The sequence below is a fragment of the Zalophus californianus genome, chromosome 14 (assembly GCF_009762305.2).
Source record: "Zalophus californianus isolate mZalCal1 chromosome 14, mZalCal1.pri.v2, whole genome shotgun sequence".
Classification (NCBI taxonomy): Eukaryota; Metazoa; Chordata; class Mammalia; order Carnivora; family Otariidae; genus Zalophus; species Zalophus californianus.
Genome location: NC_045608.1, coordinates 30,890,000 through 30,914,170, shown reverse-complemented (window position 1 = coordinate 30,914,170; position 24,171 = coordinate 30,890,000). Strand labels below are relative to the sequence as shown.

At 37.5% G+C, this 24,171-nt stretch overlaps 1 protein-coding gene across 6 annotated transcripts in view; it reads right to left on the bottom strand.

The window, feature by feature from the left end:
- The window catches only part of PTPN2 (protein tyrosine phosphatase non-receptor type 2), an 88,646-nt gene that overhangs the window by 35,304 nt on the left and 29,171 nt on the right, over window positions 1–24,171 (bottom strand). For all 6 annotated transcript variants that reach the window (XM_027575338.1, XM_027575344.1, XM_027575342.1 and 3 more), the window contains 2 exons: window positions 6,641–6,741; window positions 2,652–2,750 (listed from right to left, as the gene is read on the bottom strand). In XM_027575338.1, the coding sequence (XP_027431139.1) occupies window positions 2,652–2,750; window positions 6,641–6,741 (200 nt within the window). The remainder of the gene's footprint in view (window positions 1–2,651; window positions 2,751–6,640; window positions 6,742–24,171) is intronic.

Here is a 24,171-nt window from a genome sequence, read left to right as displayed (position 1 = left end):
AACTAATACCCATGAGTCCCTTCCTTAGGATGCACTACAGAATGAGATATCTACAGAACAGCTGGAGAGACATCAATAAGACCGACAATGTAAATTAAATATATATTTACATGTAGAACTAAGGTTTTACAAGGGATATGAGAAAGACTGTGGTTATGTTATATACTCTGACAATGCAGGTAAAGTACAACTTAAAAACAGAAAGAGATGGGAAAAACATAAAAAATTTAAAACTTTTTCAGTAATTATTTTGGTGATGGAGTTGATACTCTTATTATGAGTCATTTTGGTGTGTAACATGGGGCAAAGTAAATGAGTCATTATAAGATACTCTTTATTCATTGTGTCTTTGAAAAGCAGGATTCATGGTATAGAAAAAGGAGGAAACAGATATAAGGCAGAATGCCTTAAGCCAACCCCCTCAGTTCTAAATTTAAATTGGAAGTATCAGTATGACCCTTGAAGTGTGTTATCTAACACATTTCTTCCTTAGCTCTGTTCACCAAAAAGCTCTAAAAACAATGATCAACCCAGCATCAGTAAATATCCCTAATTTTTTTTTTAAAGATCTGATGTATTTGTCAGAGAGAGAGAACACGCACAAGCAGGGGGAGCGGCAGGCAGAGGGAGAAGCAGGCTCCCCACTGAGGAAGGAGCCCAACGCAAGACTCAATCCCAGGACCCTGAGATCATGACCTGAGCCGAAGGCAGACGCTTAACCAACTGAGCCACTCAGGCGTCCCAACATCCCTATTTTTATTGTCCTGTTGAAATATCACTGCCCAATAAAAGAAACCAAGGTTCCTTAGAGAAATGACTGATTCTATGAAGAAGAGGTTAAGTAGTCATTCCAGATAGTAAGAAAATTATTAAAGACTCTTTGGTTTTATCTCTTAGATTTCTGACTCAGAGCCCAACTTGAAGAGATTCCTGCTAGCCAACAGAGGAATAATTCAACTACTAAGACGGATAATAACTGCAATGGAGTGAAGTACATCAAAGATGTTTAAATCTATGAATTCAGGGGAGTCTGGGTGGCTCAGTCATTAAGCGTCTGCCTTCGGCTCAGGTCATGATCCCAGGGTCCTGGGATTGAGCCCCGCATCAGGCTCCCTGCTCAGTGGGAAGCCTTCTCCCCATCTCCCACTCCCCCTGCTTATGTTCCCTCTCTTGCTGTCTCTCTGTCAAATAAATAAATAAAATCTTTAAAAAAAAATCTATGAGTTCATAATAATTGATCCCCTCCTGCCCCTGTCCCCACACCAAAAAAACCTAACTGGTCACCGGTTGAAGACACTAGGGAATTAACTATTTTGTAAACTCCTTTTCCTATATAAAAGTGGTCAACTAACTAGAAGGGAAGTTTTTCTTTTCTTTTTTAAAGATTTACTTATTAGAGAAACAGGGGAGGGGAGGCAGAGGGAAACTTAAGCAGAAACTTAAGCAGACTCCATGCTGAGTGCGGAGCCCAACGTGGGGCTTGATCTCACGACCCTGAGATCACGACATAAGCCTAAACCAAGAGTCAGGCACTCTGAAAGTTTCTTTTTATAGAGGTATTCCAACAAAAATTTAAGAAGGAATGGTAAAATTGGAATATCACTATTTTTTGTAACCTGTAACTAATGAAGGAAGTAAGCACTGACCAGCAATGGCTGCTAACACCGCAAAAAGAAAGATAATCAGACATTATGGGCTTCTTCATAAACAAAACAGTATCACTCATGAAGTAATCTTCCCCAAAATAATTAAACCTGAATCTTTTTAAGCATCTAGGTCCAACCACCATAAATAAGATTTCTAATTTCTAGTGGCAGTCTTAGCTTATTAATATACTAATTATGCTCCAAGAAGAGAGACGAAACTTATAAATCATCTACTTTGCAATGCTGCTCAAATTGTTCAAACAATGTCATCATCACTGAATTTTTAAGTCACACTGGAAGCCATGAAGAAGCCATGTAAATAACTATGCCAATATTGCTGGACATTCTGGTATGTGAATGTCACTCAGGATTAGAAAGAGAGTAGAATAATTTGCAGCACCATCAAAAGCCACCAAATATGAATTTAGAAAAAAGTAAGAATCAGGAATCTGAAGAAGATCTTAGGCTGGAAGAGACCTTACTGACAATACTTTCCAATTTGCTTCTTTGACAGAAAAGGAATCTAAAGCTACAAGTTACAAGACTTAACTAATTAGCACTGTGTTTAGACTGTACCTCAAGTTTAATATATTTATACATTCCCAAACTTACTGTCTCATGACCTAAGAGCCAATAAAAATTCATATAGGTTAACAAAAACCTGTCACTTTAATCCTTTCTAAACTTTTCAAGATTTTTATAATAATAAATTATAAAAATTCTAATAAAGCCTAGGGATTCCAAAGATCTATGTCACCACTGGTCAATATTTGTTTCATTATATTTACATCTTGGAAGGTAGTGGTGTATAACTATTACTTAAATACTTAAGGCAAGAAAGGAAAAGGATGTACTACTTCTGGTCAGAAATACCCTGACCGCTAGCCTTTAGCAATTCAAGGCCAAAACCAGTAAATGAATGAATATCCCAAAAGAAGTATGAAAACATTTATAAGCTAATGGTACAGGCAGGACACTAAGTTGTAAATATTAAGTATTACTCACCGATTCCTTCTCCACAACTCGGTTTAGCATGACAACTGCTTTGGTTTTTTGCTGCCAAACCATGAGCCAGAAATGGCAACCTGTATTAGGAAGTGGGCCCTGTAAGAACAGAGAAGAAAAAGGAGGTAAGGGAAAGGAGATGGAACAAGGTTCAAGGAAAAATTCCTTCAAGTATGCTTCTGGTTTAAGAACAATGTATTGAATCACAGTAAGTAAATCATTTTAAATCCACTTGAGTTAAAAAATAGTCTGTACTAGTTGCTTATAAATGATCAAAACTGACTTTTATTAACTTAGGCAGAAAAGGAACCTTTCAGGCTATCAGATGACTTTCAGAGTTGAGGGCTGGAAAGGCAGGCTTCAGTGTGAACCAATGTAAAGGCAAGATTCTGCTCAAAGGAGTCAGCTTGGGACAGTGCTCCTGACGCTGGTACTACTATCACCTTGCTGTGCTGGCATCGCCAATGCCAAGGTGGCTACAATCACGCAAAACCTTTAAACAAACCAGAGTCAAGATCATGGGCAGGAATAACTGACTGGTCACGTTCTAGCTGCAAAGGAAATTTCTGTCCCTTTCAGCTTCCACAGCAGGAAGAGAGGCCCTGCCTGCCATGGATCATGGCAGTCCTACGAAAGAGGAAATCAGTGCTATCATTGGCCAACCAACCACCCCAAGTTAACTAGAAAAAGATTTCCAGAAAAAGCGGAAATTTCAAAGTGTCTGAACCACTAAGAAGCTGTTAATCTACAAAAACCACAGCATGTGCAACCTCAATAGAGGACTTAAAAGGGGCAATGGTTCGTATTACAGTACTGCCACAGGGGAAAAAAAAATCAAATCCAGTTATCTTCACATTTTGCTTGGCTGGAGCACAGGGCAGAAGAAAGGGCAAACAGGAGATGAAAAGGCCATGGTCAAATTATAACTAATTTTAAAGGTGAAAATGAATGAGGCTCTGCTGCAGCTAATGCAAGTCAGTGCAAGCATTTTCCTCACAGGACAGAGGGAGAGGCAGTTTCAGGGGCTGGAGGCCAGCTCTCCTGGAATTTCAGCTTCCCATGTCAAACAAGGTCATTCACGTGGTTTGAGGCTGAAAGCATCTTTTGGGCAACTGTATTCCCTGGTTTGTAGCAGATGCTCTATTAATATTTAAATTAATAAACTCTAAGCTTCTAAGTTATAAAAAGGCCAGAAATCTACTTAGAATCTTGAGTAATGACAACCAAATGTTTGAAGATACTGTTCTCCTCACTTAATGTATATTATTACTTGATCTACTTCTACAACAAAAGTGAAAAAATCCCCAGTAAAATGAATGCCTTTTCTTTCATCGGAAAAAATGGATCTACTAATTCACCAGAAGTCACTCAGCGTGTATACATACGGAAACACAAAATACATTATGTCAGTGGTTCTAAGGTGGTTGGTGGGGGGGGGGGTATCTCTCAGCTCTTCCACCTACAAGCAACATTAACAAATTTTTTTTTTCAAAATGGAGATTTATAGCAAGGACTGATATTTTTTTAAAAAGTCAGAGGAAAAAGGTGACAAAAAGCAACAAAGGACAATTAGAACAGCTAAGGTTTATAAACATTCAGCATCTCTAGTTTTCTCTGTCCTGTAAAATATTCTCAGCCTTCAAAGAGTTTACTAAGAAGGCAAGGAGAAGTCCTTGTCCTACTAACTGAAACATATCAAGTGCCACAAAAGTAAGAGGTAAACCATCAGATCTTCGGGAGCAGGAAGGATGCTACAGCACAGCTTAAAAATGAGGAGGGCACTGATACAGGAAGACGTTGTAGAAGGACAGGGAGCAAGACCGGGCCCATTCCAAGCCATAAGACAAGGCACATGCAAGTACAGGGTACGTTTGGGAGGGACAAAGAAATCAATGAGGGCAAAGCAGAGGTAAGTATGCAGTAGGAAATCACACTGTATAGAGTGTGGAGGGTCTTGAATACAGGAAATTAGTCACCAAACTTTTTAAGAAGTAAAGTGGTATCATCAGATTTGTATGTTACAAAAATAATTCTGAAGGCATTGCTAAAGATGGATTAGGAAGGGAGGGACTGGTAGCAAGGAAACAAAAAGCAACTGCATTAGGATTCAGTAGATGATGAACATAGCTTTAACCCAGGTGAGAAAAACAGGAAGGGAGCTGGCTTGGTTTAAAAAAAAAAAAAAAAAAAAAAGAGTTAGATGTAGAAAATACAGAATCTGCAATGTAAATGAGTCATCTGGGTAAAAATATCCAGTGAAGACCTGAAAAATATAGGGGAAAAATTCAGGAAAGAATAAAATGCTAAAGACAGCCTTCTGAGTCCTCCAGCTCTAAATGCATGGAGCTCTGTCAGGACACACAGAGCAGTCCAATAGGGACAGGACACTTAAACACAACTGGTAGGCAATTTCTTTATCATTATGGGATTTACAGTATTTTATGAGAGAATTATTATTACTTCTATTACTACTACTAAGACGCAGTAACAAATGCCACAACGAATAATCCATGGAGGGCTTACCATAGTACCAGGAACTATAAGCACTGTTTCACAGATAATATAGGTATACATCTATAATATAAATATATATATAGGCTTGGGGAGTTAGGTAGCTTGTCCAAGGTCACACAGCAATCTTATGGTTGTAGAGCTGAATGATTAAGAGCATGACCCATGGAGCCAATGGGGCTTCAAATTCTGGCTTAAACTCACTTGTTGTATGGGCTTGGTAAAGTTTAATGCTTCTGGTCTTTAGCTAATTCCTCGTGCATTAAACCAGGGGGATGACAGTGTTTACCAGAGAGTTATCCTGAACCTTAAATTATACAAAACACATAAAGTACAGAATAAGGTTACAAAACTGCTAGATGTTATTAATTTTATTTCCTACTATGATGTAAAGTTCATAACAACAGGGTTTTGCTTAATGTCTAATTTTTTAAAAAAATTTTAAGGGGGGGGAGGGGCAGTTGGAGAGGGAAAGAGAGAGACTCTCAAGCAGATTCCACACCCAGCATGGAGCCCGATGTGGAGCTGGATCTTACAACCCTGAGAGGGTTGTAAGGTTTTGTATACCTTTATATTTTTCTTTGAACTGTGAATTTATGTTCCTTCCCAGTTTTTTTTTTTACATAGTTTCTTTTTCTTTTTTTTTAACATATAGCAGCTACTTTAAGTAAAATGAATTATTTTTCATTTCCTGTCAATTAGAAATAGTCTAATAGAAGATCTTTTTACTATATGAAACTGTTGTCTCTTTCAATAACAGGTTATTCTGATCCGAATTTTTAAAAAGTTCAAATATTATGAACATATAGCTTATCTTTTGAATTTCAAAATCATTAACTGGGGGATATAACAGCACTGCTCATTAAGCCTCTGTCATTTGATAAAGGGCAGCTGGTGTGGATAAACCAAAATAATTTCTATTATCAAAGAATGAAAGAATAGTGCTGGGATATGGATGTGGCCAACGTGCCAAGAAGCAGTCAGTCAGAATGCCACAAGGAACCCTCATGCTTTCTGGCCTCCCAGCCAGTATTCTGGGCACCTGGTCTTACCACCCTCACTCTGAACAAAGGCCAGACATCACTGAAGCATGTTCATATTCTCTGAAAATACATGCCAGAGAAGGGGGTCGAGAAGGGCCTTCAAAGGGCCTCTGGTTATGATACAGATTATGTGAAGAGAACTTAACAAAGCATTAACAAACATTTTGTATCAATATAAAGGATGATAATTTGCCTTAAAAGAACTGGTATAAGTCATTTGTTAAAAACTTTTCCTTTTTAAAAAATAACTTTAATTTCATATTCACATACAAACCTACAAAACACTGAAATGTCTACATTTTAGTACATAACAGAAAAAACTGAAATGGCATTTCATTTCCAAAAGAAGTAAAGACATCCTTTTAGCTGTGTTTCAAAGCAGACCAACCACAATAACTGCACTGCAAAGCATCTGCTTGACATCACATCACTTGCCTGTGTTAAGATGTAACTCCTCTGTGCCTCTTCTATATCAACTAAACTGGCATTTATATAATCATTTTCAGCATTTTGCAGCTTAACACGACTGTGATCATCTGAAACAGAGAAGGATAAACCATAATTGTCATTTCAAACTTCTCATTTCTTTTTTTACTTTAATATTAATGTTCTAGGTATTTATAAAATGATAGAAGAAACAAAGAAAAATAAATTAGCACCACAGAGTTGAGTCAAGTCCTGAATTATTCCCTTTTGAAGGAAGTATAAAAATGAAATCTTGTTGTTACTGTAGTATTGGAAATGCTTTTGTTTGTAGTAGGTTAGCTACCGTAACTAGAAAAATTGACCAAAGAGTAAAATATAGTAAAAGGAATAAGGCACCTACCATCCTAAAAGTAAATGGATCCTTTAGAATCTTGGTGCTTAAGAACTGATAGGTCTATCTACAAAAAACCATGCAAAAAACAGTGCATTTTCTTTATTCCTCAACTGACCTGCATTCAACTGTGTTAATAATTTTCAGTAATTATATTTAAATTAAGTTAAAGATTTTTAAATACAGATGGAATACTCTAATTCTTTTTCTTTCTTCCTTTTTTTTAAGTAGGCTCCAACTCACAAACCCAAGATTAAGAGTCGCAGGCTCTACTGACTGAGCCAGCAGGCACCCTGGAATGTTCTAATTCTTTACAAGACAACCAAAGATGCCTCATTACTTACATTGTGTTATAACACAATAGAGAAATATACCTAGTTTAGATACACTTCTTGCTTTTAAAAGTAAAAATATCACCATATGCAACAACATGGATGACCTACAGGGTATTATACCAATTGAAATAAGTCAGGCAAAAACAAAGACCATATGACTTCACTTATATGTGGAATCTAAAAGAACAAAACAAACAAACAAAAGAAACAGACTCATAAACACAGAGAACAAAACTAGTGGTTGTCAGAAAAGAGGAGGGTGGGGAGATGAGCAAAATAGGTGAAGGGTATTAAGAGTTACAAACTTCCGGGCGCCTGGGTGGCTCAGTTGGTTAAGCGACTGCCTTCGCCTCAGGTCATGATCCTGGAGTCCCGGGATCGAGTTCCGCATCGGGCTCCCTTCAGCAGGGAGTCGGCTTCTCCCTCTGACCTACCCTCTTTCATGCTCTCTCTCTCTCAAATAAATAAATAAATAAAATCTTTAAAAAAAAAAAGTTACAAACTTCCGGTTATAAGTAAGTCCCCTGGATGGAAAGTACAGCATAGGGAATATAGTCGATAATAGATATTTTTTAAAGATTGTATTTATTTATTTGACACAGAGTGACACAGCGAGACAGAGGGAACATAAGCAGGGGGAGTGGGTGGGAGAAGCAGGCTTCCCGCTGAGCAGGGAGACCAATGTGGGGCTTGATCCCAGGAACCCTGGGATCATGACCTGAGCCAAAGGCAGACACTTAACTGACTGAGCCACCCAGGCGCCTCTATAGTCAATAATATTGTAATAGCTTTCTATGGTGACAGACGGTAATTACACTTATTGTGATAATAAGCATTTCAGAATGTATATAAATGTTCAATCATTATACTGTACATCTGAAACTAATATAATATTGTATGTCCACTATACATCAATTATAAAAACAGGCCTCAAAATTAAGAAAATGTCATGAATCCTACTAAGAAAAACCAAAATACAACCAAAGCATTAAAATATGTAGAGTACCTATAAATCAATAAGAAATGACAGAGACACCCTGTTTTTTAAAAGTGAACAAGGACAATACACAAAAGACTACTCTCACTATTAATCAAAGAAATGGAAATTAAAATGAAAAGATAACTTTTTTTTATTTAAAATTTTTTGGTAAAGTTTTTTGTTTTTAGTTTTTTAAATGATAATGCCCAGTGCTGTCCAGGCCATGTCTAGCCCCTTAGTAAGCACTAGATGAAACTATAAGAGAACTTTCAGATGCCTGGTTTAGAGTAACAGGTGTAAATCCTTTAAAATCCAAGGTTCCCATTTCTGTGAATGAAACCAATGCATATAGCCAGAGACAGACACAGGGATTAACAGTAACACACAAAAGGGGAAAAAACACAAATTTCCAAAATGTCCAACAGTTAAGTTACAGTATATATGAAAGATATACTACTTTAATGGAGCCATTAAAAATCATGCTTTAGGGTTAAAAAATTAGTAAAAATCTCACAGATTGAGAATTTATGCTGATTTAAATATGTAGTCTACAAAACTTTACCTTATATCATTTTGATGGAAAAGGAGAAGTTTTTTCAGAGAGAGAAGGCATGTGCATAATAACAGAGTTAACACTGGCTCAGTATCCTAAATACACAACTGTCAGAAGAATGTAACTGAATTATAAACCGAACACGTCTGATAAGTTTAACTCTGGAGAATACATTCAATTTAAACTGCTCCCCTGCAGGAAATTTATACTAAATATCCTTTTTCTCCCCACTTTTAAACTTAAAAAACGAAACAAAAAACTGTTTACATTATCTCCATATGAAAGAAAATGTTAAATGGCTACAGTTTCACACATCAATTAGATATCTGAGATGTTTCTGCTGGACTGAATCCAAGACCTCTGTAAATATTACATGTCATTTGCCAACAGGGAAAACTACGATCTTGTTAGAGTAAATCACTTATACTAGTGTTCTCGGAAAGATGATGTCAGCAAGCACTTTTTTTTTTAAACAGTCACTTTTTTTTTTAACAGCTTAATCACCCTTTAACTGTTAAATTGTGTGAGATGGTAAAAAGGTCAGCTACCCAATTAGCAAAACAAAGATCATATATCTCCTAGATAACACTGATGTGTCAGACTGTCCCCTTTTAGAATGCTACACCATCCCTAAAATTCGCATTCCACTAGAATATAATTACCAAAGGAATGTATTTCCTCATGCTGTAATCACAGAAAGAACACAAACCCCAAAGGTTAATCATATCTATTGCACAAGTGAAAAAAGCAATTTGGCCAACAGAAGCAAGAATCCATAAAAACTGGGTAGGTTCCTCTCCAGGGCGCTGGGAATTGAGTTATCTTGCAGGTTGCCATCCAAAGTTCTGGAGGAAATAAGAAATAAGCTCAGAAAAAGACCTTCGACAGTTTGTTTTTAAGAGTATTTGACACCCTGCCCTCAAGACCTTGAACTAGAATTCAGTTATTTTCCCTCTAGCTTTAAAATCTACACCAGCTGTCACTGCAATATTGAAAACACCGAATCACACGTAAAAGCACAAATACATTTCCTGGAGCCCCAAGGTCTGACCAAAAGGGAGCAGGGTGCTACCTAAAAGACACCCAGGGTCCTGGACAGTCTGACCCCAAATGGTGGCCCTGCTACCCTCTCACATTTATTATATATAGTCAACAAAAGCAAAGGAAGACTGAATTTTCTCAGAAAAAAATTTTTTTTCAATGTTGCTGGCAGATTAAGACTAAAAAAGGAAGGTAATCCTTGGGAAAACTCTCTAGCAATTTAGAACTGGCTACAAATGTTGGCTGAACCTATATTTTCTCCTCAGGACTAATTAAAAATAAAACTCTGAAATTCACCTACATTATTAGAAATTTATTTTAATTCTGCTTTATTAAGAATATTAATAAAAACTTCAAATCATATTTAACATTCTGATTCTGTAGGAAAAAAAAGTTTCTAGTGTTAAGTAAAACATATCATGTTAAAACTATCTACAAAGACAGTAACTATACAGTACATTTCAGGAAGTGAAACTATCAAAGCCTTTTTATGATAAATTGTGACTTTATGATTTATATTCTCTAGCAAAGATAACAGACAATGCCTCTTCTCCAATTAAGAATCACTTCATGTGTGGTTTAAAATATCTACGAGAGTGGACACAGGTCCCCTCACAACCTGAGAGTCAGAATGTCCCCTTTCTCTGCCCTATTACTATCAGTCAGCCCAAAATCTGTGAAGTGTTCTTCCAAACCAAACTTGACTTTTGAATTAGTACAAAAAAATAAAAATAAAAACACCAGAAAGTTAAATGCTTTCTCCTCTCCCAGAGTTTATTTGGCCCAGAAACCTCTGAAATGAGATTATCAAATAGACAGTCCTATAACCCGGGGGGCTCTAAGTATTAAGCCCCAAAGCCTCCAGTACTTTATCATCATTCTAAGTTCAGTATATGGTTATCTCCCTCTTTCCTATTTTTAAAAAAATCCAGCAAAGGGAGAAAAATAAAGACAGTTCAGACTACATTGCATGAGATACAAAAAGCAATCACAGGAACTCTTAATTCTCAACATCTAATAACACCAAAAGCTGAAAAATCAAGTATATATTTTAAATAGGGGGCACCATCTGTTCTTAATTCTTGTCTACAAGTGAATGAAGAAATGCAATATCCAATAGAATTGTAGCTTGTAAACTGGATAAAAATTGAGCAAACTTCTGATGAATATTCCCTTCACCTCCCACCCTCAAACAGTAGGTTTTCTGAGAAATGGTTTCATCTGTCAAGAAATGACGCTCTAGCTGTGGCCTGAGCTGACAATACAGATTAGCTTCCTCTTTCAATAATGTCACAATAAGCCTTTTTTTTTTTTAACACCCCTACCCCCTTCACTGGTTTACCTTTTATCATTATTGTAAAAAGATCGTCTTTTTGAAAGTCTTCCAGGTCAAACAGGAAAAAGAATTCACACTCATCATAACCAGCCTCCTAGGTTATACCAAGGCAGAGATAAACAATCATTATCATCAACTGGGGAAGGAGAAGACCGGTTCCATTAGTACAGCACTGAAAGACTTTCCCCTTCTCAACCAGAGGGAAACCGTACGTTTTCAAACACTGATGTCTATATTTATATGTTACCTCCCTGCAAGAATGCAAAGCATTTCATAGATATGCTGACCCTCTTTGACTCTACAAGTTAAATACTTGAGGCATAAATATTATTAATTTTCTCTCTTGAATCAAGCAATGAGCCAAAAGCAAAGCTAGAACTAAAATCCAAGTCACCATAAAAGCACTACCATATTAAGAAACACACACCTTAGTAAACACAGTATTAACATTTCAATTGTTTCTTCTGAAAATAAAACTCAATTTGATAATAGTTCCTTTATTAATGACATAACCAACTATGACCACTGTATAGAATTTAGCGGCCTAGGATATGTCAGGTACTGTATGACACACCTTACTACATTTCTGCAACAATCCTTACAACCCTATGAAGTTGACATTATCATGTTCATTTCACTGACACTCGGGGAATCTTTACCATACACACACTAGAGAAGCACAAGAGGAGATTCAAACTAGGTTTATACAACTTAAGAGACTACATATTTCCCACACTACATTGTCTCTGATATGTCCAAGTTGGTTCCTTTACCATTCTTTACACACACCCTAAATTCTTCTTGGCATTGCCTTTCACACTGTTCTTTACATCAAGGATGACTTCCATCTTCATCTCTGTCACACAAACTCACTTCCATGAAGATCCATACTATGACTTACCTGCTCTAAACAGCCTCTCTGAGGGAACCCCTACCATGAAGGTCCATTCTTTACATTTAAATCCTTCAACAACTTTATATACAATTTTCATTCAACAAATATATTTTAGGAGCCAGACAACAACGACATAAAAATAACATATAATTTATTTAAAGCTTTTTAAAAGAAAAAATTTTAGGGGTGCCTGGGTGGCTCAGTCAGTGGGTGACTGACTCTTGATCTCGGCTCAGGAGTTCAAGCTCCGCAATGGGCTTAAAAAATTTTTTTAAATTAAAAATTACTTAAAAAAATAAAAATTAAAAAAAGTAAAAAATTATATTAAGTAGTAATTCCTAGTACCATCTTTATTGGACTATGTGTTGCGGGAAGAAAGCTGACCAACTGATGCCTGAGGAGGCCAAGTGAGATGAACAGGCTTCGCTACAAAGATGAAGGAGGAGCACACACACACAAAGGAGTAAAAGGGAATGGTGTATCATGAAAGACCGACAAATTCAAAATGGCTGAAGAGGTCCCAAAACATGTTGAGGCCAGACTCTGAAGAGCCTTGTGTGCCGTGCTCCAGGAAAAGGCTACACCTCGATGAAGTTCTTTAAAGGACTGAGAGAAGCTCACATTTGATTTCAAGAAAATAACTACCATCACTATGGAGGACAAACTGGAACTAAAGGAAGACAACTTAACACACTGATGCACTAACAGTTTAAAGATTTTATTTATTGACAGAGAGACACACAGCGAGAGAGGGAACACAAGCAGGGGGAGTGGGAGAGGGAGAAGCAGGCTGCCCGCGGAGCAGGGAGCCTGATGTGGGGCTCGATCCCAGGACCCCGGGATCACAACCTGAGCCGAAGGCAGACGCTTAATGACTGAGCCACCCAGGCGCCCCTGCACTAACAGTTTAATCAAAAGATGAGTACAGAACCAAACGGTGGCAGGAATGGGGACGGTTACAAAGAAGCATGTCCCAAGTACACACCATCACCAACTTGCTAACCAAGTGGGTGTTCTAGAAACATCCAGAAGGCTCAATCTTTTTCAAACAATAGGTTGACTATCTGTGACTTCAATCTCTTTCAATCCACCAAGATTTTAAGTTCCTAAACTTGATAGGACAATGTTAATTGATTAAATCTGGCTTCCACACATTTCCAAATTGAAAATAGATCTTTAATCTATCCCTAAGAGTTTCTCCAATGGAAAGAACACCTGGGAAGTATCCTTTTAAAATGTGTAAAATCAATTAATCCACTAATGTACTTTGGAACATGGACATCTTTCCTCTTTAATAGTTTGCATAAAATAAGACATACTAAATTTCAATTTATCAGTAAGCCCCTCACCCTTTTCCTTGAAACTCAGAATCTCTGCTTTAAGGAGAGACAGAGCCTAAAACATGGAGGGTAGAGGGAATTGGGGAGAAAGTACTATCCTTACATCCAGAAGTCCACGGGACACCACAGAAACGAAGTAGACCAAATATTTATTAAATTCTTTCTACATTCGAGGACTGTTATAGACACTAAGGACCCATCCATACCCTTGTGGAGCTTACCTTCTCAGAAAGGGAGACAGCAATAAGCAAAACAACTAAGTAAATTGTATTTTATATGGTGACAAATGCTATGGGGGAGGGGGAAAAGTTGTGCTAAGGAGCAGGGCAGGTTGCAATTCTATAGGGTGGGCCTCACTGAGACAGTGACATTTAAGCAAAGACTTGGAGGAGGTCAATCATATGACTATGACTATTTTGGTTAAGAGTGTTCCAAGCACAGAGTAAATACCTTAAGGTGGATGTGTGCCTAAATGTCTGAGGGACACAAATAATGGAGCTTGAGCCCAGTGAACAAAGGGAAGAGAAGCAGCCTCCAATTTAGGTTCAGAGAATCAAGAAACTGTACTGATTCATTAGTCTCACCTCGTAAATTCAACTCAGAGAAAAAGAGTTTGTACTTCCATCTTCTTAGTGTTTACCTGAAAGAGTGTCCTAAATAATTTAGATTGGCAAGTGTTCAAGCACTGTTTATAAAATAAATTCCAGAAAATTTTCATATTCAAATAATTAAACTATGGTAGAATTTTGCTAGAATGACAAATCACTATTAAACCATTCTGAAATCAACACAGGAGGTGAGATTATGTTAGCTGACTTGAAGAGTGACCTAATTCAGCAAAAAGAAAGAGCTCAGACAGCTCCAGAACTTTTTAGTCGAGATACCTGGAACTCTGGCACAGATGAAAGAAAACAGGTGAGGGAAGGCTAAGGGGACTAAAAATGTAGATTCCCAAGTCTGTCCTGGCTCTACCAACCTATGTGACCACAGACAAAGCTGTGATTTATATAGAAGAGTAACCTGCTACTTGAGAAACATTTTTAGCATCCAAGTTAGTGACACACTACACCCTGTGGTAACAAGAGGTCACTAAGTCTCAGTTTTCTTGTATGATGAAATGGCTAGACTGGGCCAACCCTTCTTAATTATTTTTAATGAATGACCCTCACTTAATATCCTAAAAGTATTTAATACAAAACTCTTTGAAAAGTCCTATTTCATCTTAAAAATTTATAGGAACTTGGGGCGCCTGGGTGGCTCAGTCGTTAAGCATCTGCCTTCGGCTCACGTCATGATCTCAGGGTCCTGGGATCCAGCCGTGCATCGGGCTCCCTGCTCAGCAGGAAGCCTGCCTCTCCCTCCTCTCCCACTCCCCCTGCTTGTGTTCCCTCTTTTGCTGTCTCTTTCTCTCTGTCAAATAAATAAATAAAATCTTTAAAAAAAAATTTATAGGAACTTAAAAATTCTACTTCATTGTGCATCTGTATTTTAACATATAAGCAATCACACCTTCCCTCCCCACATTCCGAGTATAATCAATGGCCCTGGAAGATATGCCATGTTTCCCCAGCATGTTAAGCTCCTTCCCTGTACATTTCTGCTCCTCCCTCCAGTCCCCAGTGCTAGTACTCTACAGCAGAGCTGCCTAAGTGATGAGCTGTGGCTACAGTGAGGGCCCTCCGTTAGAAGGCTACCGTTATGGCAAGATTTTGATCCTCTAAGCCCACGGGGCAGCAGCAGTGCCCACACTTTCAGCTATCTGCAGCCTTCTGTTAAGAGTTAAGCTCTCTGATAGCCTGGGACCCTGTCAGGTTCACCATGTATTCCCACTGCCTAGCATAGTACCCTTTCCAAGTACCCAATTCAAGAAGGCATCAAATTCAGAAACCTTGAAAGATGCTGGTATAACCCAGACTGTACTCCAATTTCCTGTTTTACAGGCACCCATTTGTGGGTGTGTACAGTTATATGCCATTTTATCACATGTGAAGATTGTGTATCCACCACCACAATCAAGATACAGTCCTGTTCCATTACCACAAAGATACTCTGTGCAAACCCTACACAGTCACACTCTTCCCCCAACCCTGTCCCTAACCCCTTAATCTGTTCTCCATCTCTGTAATTTTATCATTTCAAGAATGCTATAAAAATGGAATCATACAATATGTAACCTTTGAGATTGGATTTTCTGACTCAGCATGAGTCCTCTGAGATCCACCAAACTTCTTGCATGTTGTCAATAGCTCATTTCTTTTTACTGCTGAGTAGTATGCCATGGTATGAATACACCAGTTTGCTAACCACTTACCCATTGATGGACATTTGGGCTGTTTCCAATTTGGAGCTACTACAAATAAAGCTGCTATAAACATTCATGAATAAATTTCTGTATGGACAGAAGGTTGCAATTCTCTGGGATAAATGCCCAGGAGTGCAAAGGCTGGGTTATATAAGGTATGTTTAGCTTTTCAAAAAACTGCCAATTTTCCAAAGTGGCCATACATTTTATGTTCTCACTACCCTTGTATGAGATCCAGTTTCTGTATTCTTGGAATACTGTGGCCTCGTTATTTTAGCTGTTCCACTGGATATGTAGTGATCTCTCACCAACATGGTTTTAATTTTCATTTCCCTAATGGTTAATGATGTTTCCCTAATAGTTAATGATATTTCCCTAACAGTTAATGATGTTTTTCACATGCTTATGTGCTTATCTGCCATCTGTGTTCATGATCTTTTACCCATTTCCTAATTGGACTTCTTTTGGTTTTATGGTTTGGTCTTTTACTGTTGAATTTTGAGAGTTCTATATATATTCTAGGTATGAATTCTTTGTGGTTTATATTTTCTCCAGACTGTCCCTGTCTTTTCATCTTCAACTCCCTATCAGGGTCTTTAGCAGAGCAAAAGCTTTTAATTCTGGTTTACTCCAATTGACTGATTTTTTTCTTTCATGGACTGTCCTTTTGATGTCACCTTAAGAACTCTTGACCTAGCCATAGGTCCTGAATTTTCTGTTTCTTCTAAAAGTTTTACACTTTATATTGAATCTGTGATCCACTTTAATTTTTGTATAAGGAAGTTAAGGTTGAGTTTTTTTTTTTTTTTTGCCTGTGGGTGTCCAATTGTTCAAGTAATGACTGTTGAAAAAAATCATCCTTCTGCTATTAAATTGCTTTGCACCTCTATCAAAAATTAGTTCACCATACTTGCATGAGTCTATTTCTAGGTTCCCTGTTCTATTTTACCAATCTGTGTTTCTATCCCTGCCAATACCACATTGTCTTGATACCATAGTTACACAGTAAGTCTTATAATTGGGCAGATTCCTCCTCACCTTCTTCTTTTTTGAAATTTAGTTATTTTAGTTCCTTTGTCTTCTCACACTCATTTAAGAGTAAGTTTATTTATAGCTACAAAAAAAATCTTCCTGAGATTTTGGTAGGAACTGTATTACACCTACAGAAAAATTTGGGGAGAACTGACATCCTTACTATGTTGAGACTTCCAACCCATGAACATGGTATATTTCTCCATTTATTTAGATCATTTTTTATTTCTTTTATCAGTGTTTTGTTTTCAATATTCAGGTCTTATACATGTTTTGTTAGACTTATTCCAAAATATTTCCTTTTTTAAGAGCAATTATAAAGGACCTTGTATTTTTTTTTAGTTATTTATTTGAGAGAGAGAAAGAGAGAGACAGAACATGAGCAGGAGGGGCAGAGGGAAAGGGAGAGAGAATCTCAAGTAGACCTGACATTGAGCACGGAGCCTGACACAGGGCTCGATCTCACAACCCTGAGATCACAGCCTGAGCGGAAACCAAGAGCGGGATGCTTAACCGACTGTGCCACCCAGATGCCCCTAAATGACCCTGTATTTTTAATCTTGGTTTCCATGTGTCCATTGCTAGTAATTATAAAGATAATTAATTTCTGTATGCAGATCTTATATAGAGCAACCTGGTTTAACTCACTTATTAGTTCCAGGAGATTTCCTGGTAGATTCTTTAGGATTTTCTATGTAGACTATCATGTCTAGACTTTGTGCAAATAGAGACATTTTTATTTCTTCCTTTCAAATCTGAATGCCTTTTATTTCCTTTTCTTGTCTTCGTGTACTGACTAGGATTCAATATCCCCCGCCCTTTTAATCTTTTAAAATTTTGTAAGTTGAAATAAATTCAAAACTTACAGAAAAATGCCAAGAAAAATATAAATATTTTCCTAAATCATGACAACAAGTTGCAAACATGGTATCTTATTACCCCTGAATAGTTTGTGTGTATTTTCTACAAAGGACTCAACCCTACTTTACCACAGTACAGCCATCAAAATCATAAAATTAACAGTGATACTTTACTAACCCAGACCCCATTCAAGTTTCACCAAATGTCCCAATAATACCTTTTAAACAAAAGGATCCAATACAGGATCACATGTTACATTTTTTTTTTAAGATTGTATTTATTTATTGAGAGAAAGAGAGCACGCACATGAGTCACAAGCATGCACAAGTGGGGGGAGGGACAGAGGGAGAGGGAGAGAGAATCCCAAGCAGACTCTGAGGGCAGAGCCCGATGTCAAGGCTTGATCTCACAACCCTGAGATCCTGACCTGGCCAAAACCAAAAGTCCGATGCTTAACCGACTGAGCCACCCAAGTGCCCCAATCACATGCTAGGTTTAGATGTCATATTTCTTTAGTCTCCAACCTAGAACCATTCCTCAGCTTTCCCTTGGGAGGGTTTTTATAACCCTTTGAAGACTACAGAGTGTCAATCCATTTGAGTTGTCTGATATTCTCTACATATGAGTTCAAGTTGTGCACTTTGGTGAGTTCAGCAGTGATGCTCTGTACTCACTGCATTCTACAGGGCAGTTCAGGATTTCAATGTGATGTGTCCCATTATTGGTCATGATTACTTGTTTAAGGTTGGTGTCTGCGAAACTCCTCTGCACAGTTACTATTCCCCTCTTATGTTAGTATTTTACATAAGGCCACTTTAAGATTATGTAAATCTTTTGTTCCTCATCAAAATTTTACCCACCAAGTTTACCATCTATTTCAACATTTATTACTTGCCATCCTACACTAAGGTAGATCTTTCCTTTCTCCCCATTTATTAATTGATATTTCTTTATATCAGTGTAAACTCATGGATTCCTATTTTATTCAGCAGGTTATAATTATTATTTATTTCAAATGCTCAAATCACCCCCAGATTTAGCCCACAGACTTCAAGATGGTTTCTGTGTCCTTTTGACATAGCCTCATCATTTCTTGACCATCCTTACCTTCTGGGACTATGACACATTCCATGTTACTCTTATACTTTCCCTGCCCCAGCCCCAGAGTCAGACATTTCTTCAAGGAGCCCTTTTCCTCTTAGTGGAGAATGAAATTTGGGTATCAAAAGCTAGGCATGCCCAACGCTAAGAGGGTGTCATTGCTCCCAAGACTTCTCAGTGGCCAGGGCTAGGAAATAGAAACATGCACATACACACATCTACATTTCTATGTATCTGTATATCCACATTCCCTGAAAACCGTGAGTTCATACACTGATACACTAATTCTAATCTAACATCACAGGGTTCACTCCATCTTTCCTCCACTCTTCAAACATGCCCCCCCAAACCACCACCTAGCATGCCTTCGCCCTTATTTACATGCCTTCCACATGCTGGTCCCCAACCCCAAGGACTTTTAGATTGAATTATTCAGAGGAGAGAGGGGAGGCTAAATGAGGTCTTTAATACCTCTTTTCCTATCCTACTATTTGAGATAACAGAAACTATACATAATTTTTTAATATCAATAATGCCCTAACTGAAATATATAAGAAAATAAATGGAAAGTAGTTTATAATAAGATAATATCTATTTTAATATATATCAAGAGTTGAGCAGAAATACACCAGAAGAAAAAAAAGTGCCCACAAATTTCCAAAATGTCTCCCAAGGGATGGTAAACATCCTTGTTGAGTGTCACTCCTCTACAGAGTAAACGTAATAAATAAAATTATAAGGAGGTAAGATTGTGCCAGAATACAGAAACAGAGTGCTATAGAAGCAAACTGGTAACTTCTAGTGGGTACCTCTCAGAGGAGTGATACCTATGTCTTGGAAGACTGAACAAAACTTTACTGGGGGACAGGTGGCCCAGTTTAATAAAAATTAAAAAAAAAAAGTATCTGTTAAGGAATCAACAGTGTAAGAGGAGAGAAAGGTGAATGGGGGAAGTGAGGAAGGGACAAGGAATGAGGCAATAAGTGAAGCATACAAGAGATATTTCAAAATTATCTAACCAACCCTCTATAATTCAAAAAGTTGGTGACCTGAAATTCACCAACTGTGTTATTCGTTAACTGCAGTTCTATTGTTCAAGCTTAACAGAGGACAATGAGTTCCTTTTGCCATATGAAGTTCAAGTACCTGAAGTCAGGTATCATGTTGTTCAGTTAAAGTTTTCTTTCCCCATCTAATCAATTCTAGCTTCTTCACTAAGAATTCTAATTCTTATTCCTTGGATCCACTCCAGTGCACCAATGACCTGTAGAAATAAATTATTAGAAGTCCAAAATAGGTGCGCTTGGGTGATTCAGTCTCTTAAGATTCTGCCTTCAGCTCAGGTCATGATCTCAGGGTCCTGGGACTGAGCCCTGTCTCGGGCTCTTCGCTCAGCCGTGAGTCTGCTTCTCCCTCTCCCTCTGTGATCTCTCTTGCTTTTGCTCTCTCTCAAATAAATACAATCTTTAAAAAAAAAGTCCAAAATAGCTTTGATTTAGACTTGATTAAAATTGAAGATTAGAAACAAAATTAAAGACAGAACCAAAGGTCAAAGTGCTAACAAATAATGAGAAAACCTTTAAGTAAAAAAGGTGACAACAGAATGGATTTGAGAATGTGAAGTGCATTTGGTCTTTATTTTTACACTTTAGATGGAATAAGAAAGAATGTTAGCAAATATTTACCTAAGAGTTACCATAAAATTTAAGTTCTATCTATACTTGTTCTGATTACTATTATGCAACAACTTTTATCTAAATCTGCTTACTAAGAAAGATGACAAGCAGATTCCTGTCATGTATAAAGGTCTGTTTTAATAATTCAAAGATCTGTTGTCTTATAATTCTGAGACTACCATAATGTTTCTTCATAATTCTTCGACTTGTCTGCACATTTTCTGGATTATGAAGAAAATAGTATCATCTGTAATTGTGATGGTTTTAAACTATGTCCACAGGGCGCCTGGGTGGCTCAGTCATTAAGCGTCTGCCTTCGGCTCAGGTCCTGGATCGAGCCCCGCACTGGAGTGGGGAGCCTGCTTCTCCCTCTCCTACTCCCCCTGCTTGTGTTCCCTCTCTCGCTGTCTCTCTGTCAAATAAATACATTAAATAAATAAATAAATAAATAAAATCTTTAAACTATGTCCACAATTCTTTGATAATTCTTACATCTAATGGTGGGGAGCATCAGTCCTCTTCCCTAGAACCTGGATGGCCACTAATGAAAAGAATGTGATGGAAGTGATGAGACTTCTAAGTCTAGGTGGTACAGGCAATGTGGTTTCCAGCTGGCTCTCTCAGAACCCTCACTCCTGAAACCCAGCTATTTGCAAGGAAGTCCAGGTCACATGGTCATGCCCCATGTAGGTGTTCCAGCTGACCGTCCACAACTGAGTGAGGAAGGCCTCAAGGTGACTCTAGCCCCAGCTACCATCTGAACTACAACTGCATAAAAGACCCTGAGCAAGAATCACCTGAGTCCAATTAACCCCCAGATTTGCATAGATGATAAATGATTGCTACTGTTTTAAGCCACTGTTTGGTGGTGGTTTGTTACACAGCACCAGATAAAATAGCAGCTTTCTTTTTTTTTCTAATCTGTATGCCTTTTATTTCTTACTCTTCTTTCAGTAGTGGCTAGGACCTAAAGCATGATGTTAAGTAGAAGCGGTAATAGTGGGCATCCTTGTCTTGTTCTACATTTTTGTTTAAAAAAAAAAAAGGTTTCTAACATGTTATCATTCAGACTTACGTTACTGTAGGCATCTCTTAGATAGCTTATATTAGGTTACAGAAATTCCCCTCTTTCCAATTTGCTACGTGTTCTGTTTTTAATCATGAGCAAGCAGTGACTTTAAATAATCTTTCTGCATCTACTGAAATAATCATATGACCTTTTCTCCTTTACCTCATTACTGTGGTGAACCAACATTTTTAAGGTTTTCTAATGGTAAAAAAAAAAAAGATTTTATGTTAAGCCACCCGTTCCTAAAGTAAACTTACAAACTACTATATTCAGTCTGCTAACCTTTACATCTATATTCATGAGGGAGATATGCCTGTAACTTTTATTCTTATTAAACTTTTCAGGTTTGGTTATCAAAGTTCTATAACAAGTTCACAGAAAGAACTGGGACCTATTCTTAGCACATAAATTTTTATCATTCTGTTTTAATACATTTAAGACATTTTCTTTTTCTTTTTTTAAAGATTTAGTTATTTATTTTACAAAGACAGTGTGCCAGCAAGTGGGGGGGAGGGGCAGAGGGAGAGAGAATCCCGAAGCAGACTCCCCACTGAGCACAGAGCCTGACCTGGGGCTCAATCCCAGGACCCTGAGATCATGACCTGAGCGGAAATCAAGAGTCAGACATTAACTGACTGAGCCACCCAGGCACCCCAAGGCAACATATTTTCTTTGCATTACTGTTTTTGCTGCCTTATGAAAGTTCTGATAAATAGTATTTTATGTATTGTCACTTTTAAGCATTTTTAAAATTTCCTTTATGATTTCTTCTTGACCCATGAATTACTCAGAAATCTCTAAATCTCCAAATTTATGTGACTTTTTATCTTTTCATTAATAATCTATAATTTAATTGCATTCTGGTCAAAGAACATGGCCAATAAGACAGCAATTCTTAAATTGTTAAGATTTACTTTATAGTCAAGTCGATGGTCCATTTTTTATAAATATTCCAAGGTCCTAGAAGAAAATGTATTCCCTAATTGTTGGAATAAGGTTCTATATATTTTTCTTATTAAATTAAGCTTAATTGTGTGGTTAAATCTTCTATACTAATATTCTGTCTTATTAAAAGGCCATGAACATGGACTTGTCTATTTCTTCCTGTAATTCTATTCATTTTGCTTAATCTATCTTGAGGCTATTTTATTGTTACACAAATATATTTATTATACAAATCTCAGAGCTAATACTGGCATTTGCATTCAGAGTAGCTATGCCATTTGCTGAGGTTTTTTTAGGAGGTGGGGAGGCGAAGGAGGTCTGGAAGTTTACTTTCTCCCCACCTAGTAACATTTTATTTTTTAAAAAAGATCTTATTCATTCATTCATTCATTCATTCGAGAGAGAGAATCTCAAACAAACTCCCCACTGAGCAGGGAGCCAGCCCAATATGGGGCTCAATCTCACGACCCTGAGATCAGGACCCTGAGATCAGGACTTGAGCCAAAATCAAGAGTCAGATGCTTAACCGACTAAGCCACCCAAGTGCCCCCACACCTGGAAACTATTTTAAAAGTACATTTACTGAAAATCTTGTTTTGTGGCCCTAAGGGACTATGGATTATCTAACATGCCATACTACCAGAATCAAAAGTCTCTGTGTTACTTGCCTTTAAAAACTGACATTTTCACATGGATGAACCTTGAGGATATTATGCTAAGTGAAACAAGCCAGTCATAGAAAGACAAATACTGCATGATTCTACTTATATTAAGTATCTAAAGTAATCAAACTCAAACAGAAAGGAGAATGGTGGTTGCCAGGGGCTGGAGGGAGGGGAAATGGATGTTGTTGTTCAATGGGCACAGAGTTTTAGTCACACGAGATGAAAAGATCAGTTGTACAGTAACATGCATATAGTTAACAATACTGCAGTGTACATCTAAAAATTAAGAGGGTAAATTATGTTATGTGTTTTACCACAATTAAAAAAAAAAACAAAACTGTTTCAGCGTCAGTGAAAACAAATGACAGTTCACTAAAGACTTGCTGGCACTTCCTTTTAGACCAAACACAGGATTTATAGAATTTCTACCTGTAAAGCAGAAAGTTAAGGAAAATTTCAAAATTGTCTCTAGTAGTATAATTCTCAAAGAGATTATTAAAATCTTTTACTCTCTTTTTTAAAGATTTTATTTATTTGAGAGAGAGAGACAGAAATAGTGACAGAGAGCATAGCGGGGAGGAGAGGGAGAAGCAGGCTTCCGGCTGAGTAGGAAGCCTGATGTGGGACTCGATCCCAGGACCCTGAGATCATGACCTGAGCTGAAGGCAGACGCTTAACCGACTGAGCCACCCTCGCGCCCCTACTCTCTTCTCAATCAACCCAGTTCTTGCCTGTCTCTTTCACAACTGTCTCACAGTTAAAACTGAGACAACTGAGGCATCTTTTGGTCATGGCAATTACAGGAAAATTGTGGACTTCTTCAAATTCTATTTCAAAATATCTGTTTGATTATGTTTCTCATATTCACACCTCCAAATGTAGTTTCTATATGTCAATCTTAGGACCGGGGCCAGGCTGGGTATATAGGGATCATGTAAGGAGACTGTTTAAAAACACAGATTTCCAGACCTACTGAATCAAAATCTAGAAAAAATCTGGGACTCATAAAAAAAGTAATT